Source organism: Impatiens glandulifera, chromosome 5 (assembly GCF_907164915.1).
Source record: "Impatiens glandulifera chromosome 5, dImpGla2.1, whole genome shotgun sequence".
Taxonomy (NCBI): domain Eukaryota; kingdom Viridiplantae; phylum Streptophyta; class Magnoliopsida; order Ericales; family Balsaminaceae; genus Impatiens; species Impatiens glandulifera.
In genome coordinates this window covers 43,165,970-43,178,178 of record NC_061866.1, presented here as the reverse complement: position 1 = coordinate 43,178,178, position 12,209 = coordinate 43,165,970, and the positions used below count along the sequence as shown (strand labels likewise).

The following is a 12,209-nucleotide window of genomic DNA, read 5'->3' as shown; positions in this document are numbered from 1 at the left end:
TTAGTGGGGAAAGGGCCTCGGTTTTAGGCTCGGTGAGATCGGGATCAGTTTGGTTCTCGTTCACGTGTTCATTGTGGCTTTCATTTGCTTTGAGGATTTCAATATAATATTTCTTGACCACCTTTAGATTCTCTTGTTCGGGGGTGACCACGGGTTTCTTTTGCTTTTCACCATCCTCTTTTTCCGATTGTTCGTACATGACCTCAATGATAGCCATGTTTTTATTCCGGCATCTTAACTCGAATTTTTTCGGTTTTGTACTCGTTGAATCGATCTCAATGCAAACGCGGGCAAACGCGACTCGTTTAAACGAGTAAAGTCGGGATCGAGCTTAAGCGGCTTTCTAATGAGTCTGGTGAGGTAGGCAAGTGCTTTGGTATTACAAAGGTGTGGTGGAATGTTTCTTAGTCTCACCCACACTTGTTCGGATTGTGCCAGTTTGCTATTGATGTCCATTTCTTCATTCCATTTGGCGAGCTTGAAACATAAGCTGAACATGAAGGTGAGATCTAAGTCGGCAATGGCTTGGGCTTCGGTCTCCATGCCAAAAGTGAGGAAGAAATAGCCAAAGTCGTTGACTTTGACTTTTTAAAGTCTCTTTTCGCTCCATTGTCAGAAAAGGGCGGCCTTGATTGCTCGGAATGGGGTCTTGTGGGTGCCCATGAAGTGACCGACGACAACTCGCTTCCAATCGTTGACGCATCCCTCTTCAATTTCTAGGGGGAGTTCGATTTGGAGCGGGTGTTCGAGCGTTTTAATTTTTAGACTAGGATCTACATTGAGCTTGCCTCCATTAGCTGTCCCGTTTTCCCCCCAAACCTTATTGGTTTGCCATGTTCGATTTGCATTTGTTTGTGTAGTGTAGGCATAGGTTTTAGGGCACTTGTAGAACTCCCTCATTACATTAACCAACCACATAACGATTTCCTAGTATTCGGCTTTGTCGAATGAGTTCCAATCTTGCTCGAATCGGATTTTGAATTGGCAAATGATTTGCTCGCTCCTTTCATTGGTCATGACAAGTTCATGCCTTTGGAATAGGGCGAGAGATTTGAGAATTTTGTTCCGAATGCCTGTCAGATTTGAGATTTTATTTCGTCCCATGGTCCACGATTTATTGGGGAATTGAGCGGTCGGGATAGGGATGTCGTGACATACCGTAGTGGTTGAGGTGAGTCTGACTGGAAAAACAGCATCGTGACCGATTAGGGTGGCAGCGACATGGCCTGTCGAAGGAGTAGCGCTACACTTTTATTAGTTCTGTTAATAAAAATGAAGCAAGCATCAATAAGTAGCGCTTATTTCACTCATATGAGCGATGTATATACATAGTAAAGCAAGCTTCACTAGATAATTTGTTTCACTCATATAATCGTTGTAAATACCCAGTGAAGTAAGCTTCGTTTATTAGTGCTTGTTTCACCCTTTTTAATTCTCCAGTATGGTTTACAAGAAGAAAGTTTGTTTCACCCTTTTTAATTCTCCAATAGGATTTACATGAATGAATAAATGTTTTTACATGAACGCATAAAGATTTTTACATTAATGTGTTAGTGATTTTACATTAACGTTTATATATATTTAATATATAATTATATAAATTATAAAAAAATTAAAATAAATTCATTTAAATATCTTACAAATAAATTAAAAATTATACTTACAAATAAATTTAAAAATATGTTGTTATATATATATATATATATATATATATATATATATATAATTATATAAATTTTGACAGATTAATTAAATATATTATAAATAAATTTATAATTATATAAATTATAAAATAATTAATAAGTTATATCACAAATAAAATAATTAATAATTAATATAAATTAATTTAAATATTTGACAAAGTAATTATGTATGTTTTTATATTTGTATACTTATATAATTATGACATATTTAATATAAATTAATTTAAATACATCAAAAATAAAATAATAAATATATTTTTATATATAATTATATTTAATATATAATTATATAAAATACAAACTAGTTAATATGCTTTATTTACGGAGTCAAATGAAGCAAATTTACTTGACAGGCGCCAAAATTATAAAATAATTAATATTTTCTATTTAAGTAGTCAAATAAAGCAAACTTCACTTAAATGAGTCAAACTTTATTTAGTTTTACACTTCGTTCAGTTTTACATTATAAAACCCATGTAAAACGGAATTACAATTATCAGCCTACTAATGTAAAACGGAGTGAGACGAATGAAGCTTCACTCCTTTGCGCTTTTCATTGACCCGGATATTAATCAGGGTTCCAGATATCTCTTTTTCCAACAACTGCTTGATTTAATAATAAAATAATGAAGTTGTAATCTGATTGGTTCAGAAGACGAGAACAGCCAATTCATGAACTGGACTGTTTATATGGCCACTTTAATTTGAAATTGAAATGTAGACATATATGAGAATTTTATAACACTCAATGTTAAAACAAAATAAGATCATTAGTTAGTTAATGATATTTTAGATTTTTTTTGATTCATAACAAAAAAAATAAATTCCACTTAACTTTTTTTTTTTTAACATAAGAAGGTAACATTATCTCGATTTTAACATAATATTCTACAAGTAAAACTCGAATATGAAAGATTCGGTCTCTTAAAATTTATTTTGTCACTTGGATCAATTAGTATGTTATTTTTCTTCAATTAAATATTTGAGTTAAAAATGATAGTATATGGGTGACTCTATTGTGTAACTCACATTTTAAGTCTATTTTGTTTTAAGATTTGAAATTGTGCTTAAACAACTACTTTTTATATACATGTTATTTTTTTTTTTAAATCAAGTATTGACATAAGTGTTTTGTTGATTGGTTAAGGAATAGGCATCTAATTTACATCCAGCCAAATGTCCAATATTCATTATCATTTAACATGTAACATTTTTAACCTCTAAGTAAAAGTTTATTTTATTTTTGTTGACTGTACATGTCTCTTATGATTATTAAGGCAAAAATTATATATCAATGTTACTAGACTTTTAGAGACATAACATCAAATTAAGAAGTTTGGAAATGACATATTTTGCATGTGGTAAGATTGTTTCAACTTTAAAATGATAGCATGTTTATGTAATTTTGCAAAACAGAAACCGACAATGACCAAATTTATTTGTTTGTGAAATTTTTTTGGAAGTAAATGCTAGATTGACTCAAATAAAATTATGTTTTTTTTTATGATTGATAGAGGCAAAATTCATTATTGCCTTGTTGAATAATATGAACATCTTATAATTAAATCATATAAATATATTTAAATTCTTACATAAATGGTAAAGATTGCAACCTATAAATTCCTAAACTTTTATGGGTTATTCAAACATAATCGAAGATTTCCATAATTTAAATTTATTTTATTTTATTTGTTTAGTTAGAGGATCTTAAAAAGCCACTTAGGAAACTAAACACAATCCAAATTTCAAAACTAATCTACTACTAAAGTACAAAAATATAAACCAAACTTAAAAAGTTTAACAACAACTCAATAAACTAGTAAAAGAAATTCAATTTTCAAACTGACATTACCAAAAATAAATAAATAAAAATAAATAAATCTACTTATGAAATACTATATTTCAGAAAAACTCATCTTAAGAAGTAAGTCTATAAGATAAGCTCTCTTTAGCCTTAAAGAGACTATATTGGGATCAAATATGTTGCTACAGATTTAATTATTTTTCACTTTGTACTTTCACAAAAATAAGTTGAATTTTCTTCATTTATTTTGATTCATTCTATAAAATGAACAATTTTTGTGAATGTGATAAATAGTGGAACACACCATCTGGAACATTAGATTTGATCACTTTATATTTAAAGACTAATAATGTAAGTTTGGATTGGAATGATTGCATGCTCACTTTTTATAGTATTTATTGTCATAATATTTACTTATATATTAATAATGTTTTAATTACTTGTTGTTTGTATTAATTGAAAAAACTTGGATTAAAATAAAAGACTATAAGAATAATGTTAACCTTTCAAAATCAAACAAAAATTTTAAGAAATAACCTCTTATACCAATATCACTTTCTTTCAAATAACATTTTCTGTCAAATTATAATTTTTTTATATATATTAATATTATTTTTACATCCATTCTATTTAAAAGCTTTAGTAACCACTATTTGATGAATAATTATTCATTTCCAAAAAAGAAAGTTACTTAAGAATGATTTATATATTGTGAGTTAATTAGTTAAATTACAAATTGAAAGACACTAACTAATTCATTATAAAAATTTCCCTTTTTTATAATGAGTTTATCATTTACTATTATGACGAGTCTCTTAAAAATTATTTTTATCACTTTATTTATTAAGTTATTTTTTTTAATTAAATATTTGAGTTAAAAATGATATAACCATCGTATTTAATTAGATTTCTTGAAAATATATTTCTAACTAATATATGATTTATTGGTATCAAATGACTAGCACTATTAAAAAAACATGGTATTAACAATGAAAAATAAGAACCGTTTTTCACTGGTTGGTATTGAGAGTGTAAAACTAACCGCTAGAAAAACGGTTGATATAGATAGGTCAATTCTAATATCGTGTAGGATTGTACTAGTTTGTGTTGACCTAACTCATTATATAATTCTAGTATATAGTTATTTTTACTATTCATTTAACCATGTTTTATGATTGAGCTTGGTAAATTGGATGAGGTTAAGGTCATGTCCAACTGATTGTTTTGATTGTAAATTGGTTTGCATATACGCAACTAGATATGTGTGGTCATGGGACTATTGGGAGAATTAATTTCAAATGAAAAACTTCCCTTAGAGATTTAGTGAGTTACATATTTTTATCATCGGTTCCTTTGTTAGTTAAATTTACAATAACCAATAGTAAAAACATGACAATAACAAACGGAAAATAGTAACCGCGTTTTCACAGTTGGTATTGAGAGTTGGTATTGAGGGTATAATATCAACAATTAGAAAAACGGTTGGTATAGAGGGGTCAATATCAATATCGTATTAGATCGTGCTAGTTCGTGTTGATCCAACTCATTGTCAACATTAATTAGTTGTTCTATGTTGTTTTTACAAATTCACATGCTAAATAAATAAGTCGCTCTTTGTTTGAGTTTATTTAGTTTCATAATTCTCAAAATATTTTTGAATATTTATTTATTGGATTTTTAAATTAATTAAATTTAATCATTTTTGTAAGTAGTCTACGCCAAAATATATCAAAGAAATGGCACCGATCAAATATCGAGAATAAATCTATATCAGATTTCAGTTATTCACCACGATTGACACTATTGTTGTGAGTGTGATAAACTATTTTTTCGACGAGAGCGAACATAGATGGAGTTACAGACTCAACGGTGCCATGAATTTTGCCTTCATCTTCATCGTATAGTATTGCTCCTAATTATTGAAACTTCAAATTTTATGATTGAGTATGGTAAATTGAATGAGGCTAGGGTAATGTTATGCCGATTAAGGAAACGAGGATCAGGATGATGTTCTAAATGATCTTAGGAACTATAAGATGCTTCCCATGCCCTTGGATCAAAGGATGCATGCCTCAAACGAAATTATCAAACCTGTAGTTGTTTGATGTTCTTAAGGACTGAGAAACCTAGACCGGGTCAAGTCTGGACCGAGAATCATTTGCATCTAGGACCGATAAAAGTTAGCCCAAGGCTAACCCAAGACCGAGTGTTCTTCGCACTCAGTACCGACAGAAGTTAGCCCAAGGCTAACCCATGTCCGAGTGTTATTCATACCTAGGACCGAGGAAAGTTAGCCCAGGGCTAACCCATGACCGATGAATCCTGCACCCGACTAATGATTCCTATACCCGACCGAGAGTCTTCCCCACCTATGACAGATAACTTCGCACCTAGGACCGATGACTCCTGCATCTGACCTAGGGTCTTTAACACCCCGACCGTTGATTCTTCCAACTCGATCGAGGAGTTCCAACCCAAGACCGAGGGTTTCAGCACCCCAGCCGATGGAAATCGCATTCAGGACCGAGAACACGAGACTTAGGGCATGTTTGGTTACATTTCTTAATTTCACAATTATTTTTTGTAAGTTTGGAATCCTAAATCATTTTTTAAAAGTCTAAGAAAAAAATAGAAAATGATTTCAAAATATTTTTATAATATTTCATAAAATCTATTTTAATAAGGACTTGTTTGTGATTTATTTTTAAACTCTTATGTCTTTAACTGATATTTTTTAGGTACATTTCTCCTTAATCATCGTCATGATCAGCTACAAGTATCATCATTTAAATATTGTTTTCGCAGTTTTTAAATACAAAAAAAAAAAACATATACATGTCTAGAATATGAAGAATAATTGGTTAAAATAAAACGTTATACAAACAACTTTCAAAAGTTAAGATTTTATAAAGTGAAGACCGTTTTTAACTCATACATTTCTCGAATATCACTAAATTACAAAACAAAATGAAACTCTAGTTAAAAATACATTTTATACGCATATATTTTATTCACAATTTAAACTAAAAATCAATTATCAACTCTTTATCAAATAAATAATATTTTTAATTAGTTTAAGTAAAGATTTTTTTAATCGAATTTTTATTTGATTATTTCAAATTTAAATTAAATTTGTTAATCTTATTTTAAAAAATTAAAATATTTTATTCTAAAATATCATGACTTAGTTTGTTTGGTATTTATTTAATAATTATTCTAATTAAAATATATTATATTATATTATAATTTTCATTAGTTAAGAATAACTCAATTACTATATGATGCTCTAACTCGAAATGACTCTAAAAAGGGTCTTATTTGCTATAAGTGTTAACGCATAAAATTAAATGCGTTGGTGACAATTATTTTTTTTGAACAAAAATGCCCCCGTTGTGTCACGCAACCTCTAGTTGCCTCTAGTTGCGTCACGCAACTAAGTGCATTGTGAAAAATCCACAATGCCCTTGATATATAATTAAAAAAAATCAATTTCTTCCCATTTTCTTTTCTTTTCTTTTTTCTCTATTTACTCTCTTCACGTCTTCTCCCTTCTCCTCCTCTCTAAAAAGAAGACGGACCCCCGACGACGTCGGAATCCTAGCGAAGGACGTCGGAATCCCAGCGAAGGCAGGCAACCATGATGTCCGCTACTACTGGTATGCTTCATTTGTCCTTCACTTGTTGTTTATTTTTTTTGAACGCATTGTTTGTTAGGTTTAGGGTTTAGGGATTGATTGGTTAAATGTCTCTGTTGCGGCGGATTCTAGGTGCGTCTCGCGAATGCGGGTGCGTCTCGTGGGTATGTCTCGCGAATGCGGTTGCGTCTCGCGACAATACCATTTATAGTTAGTAATTGCATTTTATTATTATTTGAGTTTAATCTACAAATAGAGAGAGAGAAATAGAAGTTGTTTATCAAAAGAAAAAAGAAAAATTGAAGTTGGATTGCCAATGAAAGGATTTTGAGTGTTGAGATTGCGTTTTCAGGCTTGTTCGAAATCTGAAATTCGCTGGATTTATAGGTCACGTCGCAAGAAAAGCTTGAGAGAATGATACGAGCAGTGATAGTGATGAATGATCAAGGCAAGCCTCGTCTGGTTAAATTCTACGATTATCAAGTTAGTGTATTACATCTTCATTTTGGTAGCAATGAGATCCAAAATGTTGATTTGGATGTAGAGGTTGATATTATACTCCCATTATTGCAGGATGCTATGCTTGTCTGCAAGACCTTTGCAACACTGTACTTTGTCTTTGTATTTGATACCTACGAAAATGAACTAGCGATGCTAGATCTTATGCAAGGTACATTGTTATAGATTTTCATTCTTGATTTCACATTTTCTAAGTACCCTTTTTGAAGAATTTTTTATCATCTTCTTCGTTTTATGTAGCCATTGCATAAGCTCAATATATTCAATGTAAAGAAATGAACTCGTTATTGAAAGAAGTCACATTATTCGAGACAATACAAACTTATGATTAAGTAAACTTTGTTGTATATTTGATATATATAGGCTTACTGTTTTACAGGTGCATGCTATTATAGATGAAATTGTGTTGGGAGGTCAAGTTTTGGAGACAGATTCTTCCTATGTATATGTAGTGAAGGTTGTACAAGAAATAACTAGGTCTGCATCCTTCTGATGTTGTTTCCATTGTCCTTTCTTAATAACACGCTTTTATTTTGCGTGATGATAATGACTTCTCAAGTTTCATGTAGGTTGGAGAAGGCTGCAAATTCAATATCACTAGTTCCAAAATCAATAATGCCTTGCAGGGAAGATAGTTCATCCAATTCTACCATCTTTGATCATAATCTTTTACTAGAATTTCTTGTTCTTCTGGAATGATAATCAATGATGGTTTTGATTTGACAACATATTTATAAAGAACCCCTTTGTTTTAAGATAATATATAAAATTATGGATCAAATTATGCTTAATATCCATATTTAAGATGCATATCCAATTATCCTTAAAAAAAAGGAGATATGAGAGAAAAAATAAACAATAAGTGAATTAGTATTGATTGAATTTCAGGCTTACCAAAGTAGTAAAAATATGAATATACTATATCTCATATCCATATTTTCTCTTAATTTAATAAATATAACTTAATTTATAAACCTAAACCTAATGAGGCAGAAGCAACTCAATGAAAGTAATGATGAAATATACTGGAAAACAGAAAACAATGAGAAGTTTATTATAGGAAAGACATGGGAAATGGTTATAACAAGAGGACAGGAGCATAATGTGGTATGGTCTCCAAAGATTATTCTTCGTCACTAATTTATTCTCTGGCTGGTATACAGGAAAATGTTGACTACAAAAGACAGAATTCGAAAATACATAAACATTCATGATATCAACTGTGTCCTATGTTCGGGAGTTGAGGAAAGCATAAACCATTTATTTGGGGAATGCTCTTTTGTAATACAAATCTGGAGGATGTATGCTGCAAACATGAACATCATCAATTTTTCAAGAATATTGAAAGAAACCCAAGAGTGGATGAAGAATAAAGTAAAGGGAGATCCTTCTATGTAAGTATGTTAAAATGCTACTTTTGAGCAGTAATCTACAATATCTGGAAAGAAAAAATTCAAGAACTCACAGTGAAAGAAGTAGAACCGCTGAAGATACTTGGAGAGATATAACTTTAGATGGAAATGCACTCATTCAATCCTGGAGAGGAATCGAAAGGATTTAAGAGAATAGAAAGCTCTGTCAGATATGGGATATTTCATTTGAGCAGAAGGTCACAAGTAGAATAAAAGTAAAAACGCGGTAGACGTTAATTGATTGTTGTTGTCTGTAATTTAATTATTGTTTCATTGTTAAATATAGAAATTGTTTAGATCTGATCTTAATTAATAAATATGAGATAAATATGGTCCTAATAGTATGTGATAGCTTAAATCCCAAATTTGATGAAATATGTATGTCTAAACCAACTTGTACATATATAAAATGATCGCATTTATTATATATATAATTAATTAATTTTTCTGCAGTATTATGAAATAACATTAGCGCGCACTAAAGATATGGTCTTTATATTACACATTAAAAGCAATCATAGTGTAATCATAACATCTTTTAATCGGCCAAGGATTGGCCTAAAGTTACTAATATTCAGCCATTCCCACCCTCTTACACCCAATGAAATCATTGTCCAAAGCTCTTACCATTGATCTAGAGGAACTCAACAAAGATCATGTCATCCTTGGGTATCAGCTAATTCCAACCATGACTCTGGTATATATTTTTTTATCTTGTTACATCAAACTTATCGTCTATTTGATTAGAAACAATTTATTGTTGCAATTCTAACGAGTATATAAATCTTAAAATTTGCTCAATAGACCATTCACATTCATCTTTTCATTGCATGAATAAAAACATTATTATCCCTATTGCATAATAAAGTTCATTTCTCTTTTATCTTCTTTATTTCATTAACCGTTATTAAAAAATAATCATTATATTGATATTACTCTCTCCATTAGTATAAACAAGCAAAAAAAAAATACTCAACTCTAAATTCACTTGTTGATAAAAAAAATCACATAAATAGTAATGTATAAATGATTAATTCTATTTAGTGTCACATTTATAAATCTATCAATATTCAATCAACTAAGCATTTAACATGATATAAAGACACACAAATTTTAACGTGAACTCTTAAAACACTTAAACCATCCATTATATTACTTATAATAGATTATATATTTTAACCAACCACATAATGATTTCCTAGTATTCGGCTTTGTCGAATGAGTTCCAATCTTGCTCGAATCGGATTTTGAATTGGCAAATGATTTGCTCGCTCCTTTCATTGGTCATGACAAGTTCATGCCTTATGGTAGCAACTCAAGCACGGACAGAAGACTCCTCTGGAATTGTCTTAGAAACTGGATCGATATTGATAAATCTTGGGCTGTCCTCGGTGATTACAACGTAACTAGAAACGAATCTGATCGTAGCTCAGAATCTGAAATTACTGGGGATATGATTGAATTTAATGACTGCATCAGAGATATGGGTTGTATCGAGCCTACCAATTCTGGGAACTTCTTCATTTGGTCTTCTACGAGAGGGAATGAACAAATTAGAAAAAGTAGAATTGACAAATGTCTAGTAAATGAGAACTGGATTAACCAATTTCCGAGAAGTCAACTTCATGTTTTGAATCCGGGTATATCGGATCACTGCCCGATTAAATTGTTCTGGGAAAAGGAAGAAAGGTTCAAAAGGCTCTTTAAATTTTTCAATTTCTGGATGGATAATGATAAATTCAAGGGTATCCTCGAAAGCGTATGGTCAACAGATGTCAGAGGTTCCAACATGTACAGGGTTTCTGAGAAGCTTAAGCTCCTGAAGAATCATCTCCAAAGCTTTGACAAGAAGAAGTTCAGCAATATCTCCAATAGAGTTTTGGCTACTAGAGAAGAACTGGAAGATGTTCAGAAAAAGTTATTAAGGGATGATAGTGATGAACAACTCAATGAAACAGAAATATATGCGCTTGAAAACTTCAGGAAGCTGAGTTTGCTTGAAGAGAATTTTGTTAGACAGAAATCAAGACAGAGCTGGCTTTCGTTGGGTGACAAAAACACAGCTTTCTTCTACAGAAAATGCAAGGCTAGAAACATGAGAAACAATGTGTACAAGCTGAAGAATGATGATGGTGAATATGTTCAGGGTCAAAAGGGTGTCCAAGATTTGGCTATTGATTTCTATAAGCAGTTTATGGGTACAAGAAAGCAGCATCAAAGTCACCTGAATACCTTGTATCAAATTATTGATAGGAAAATCTCTGCAGAAGATAGTCGCGAGTTGATAAGGGTGGTCACGAAGGTTGAGGTTAAAGAAGCTCTGTTTAGTATTGATGGGAATAAAAGCCCGGGTCCTGATGGGTTTAATGCACAGTTCTTCAAAGATAATTGGTCGGTTGTGGGTAAAGATGTTACTGATGGGGTTCTAGAGTTTTTCAAAAACAGGAAGATGTTAAAGCAATGGAATACAGCGGTCCTAACCTTGATCCTCAAAACTGCGGTACCTGAGAAAGTACAAGATTTCAGACCAATTTCCTGCTGCAATGTGATTTATAAAGTAATTTCAAAAATCATTTCTAAACGTTTTAAAAATGTTATAGGAAAAATAATAAATCTTAATCAATCTGCATTCATCCTCGGTAGGACAATCTCTCATAATATTCTTCTCATGCATAGCCTATTAAAAGGCTACGGGAAAAAGAAAATATCCCCGAGAGTGGCTTTCAAAATAGATATCAAGAAAGCTTTTGACTCTGTTAGATGGGAAGCCATTTGAGACTTTCTGGTTGTTTCTGCTTTTCCTATGATTTTTATCGATTGGATTATGCAATGCGTTTCATCATCATGCTTTGTTGTTAGCGTCAATGGAGTCCACAGAGGCTATTTCAAGGGTGAAAACGGGGTAAGGCAAGGGGACCCCCTCTCTTCTTACCTTTTTGTAGCTATCATGGCGATCTTTGAGAGCATCTTCGCGATGTTCCGAAAGAATCGTCCATACATCTTTCACCCATTCTATGAGGTAGAGGAGGTAACACATTTATGCTTTGCTGACGATTTGTTCATTCTAGCGCACGCGGACGTTGATTCCATTAAAACTATTAGGGCTGCACTAACGTTCTTTTCTGAGGTAACAGGT

At 31.5% G+C, this 12,209-nt stretch overlaps 1 protein-coding gene across 1 annotated transcript; it reads left to right on the top strand.

The window, feature by feature from the left end:
- The first annotated feature begins 7,577 nt into the window (after positions 1-7,577).
- LOC124939425 (AP-3 complex subunit sigma-like) lies at positions 7,578-8,360 on the top strand. The gene is made up of 3 exons (XM_047479902.1): positions 7,578-7,750; positions 8,025-8,138; positions 8,231-8,360. The coding sequence occupies exons 1-3, from the start codon at positions 7,578-7,580 to the stop codon at positions 8,358-8,360; spliced, it is 417 nt and encodes a 138-aa protein (XP_047335858.1).
- Positions 8,361-12,209: the final 3,849 nt, after the last annotated feature.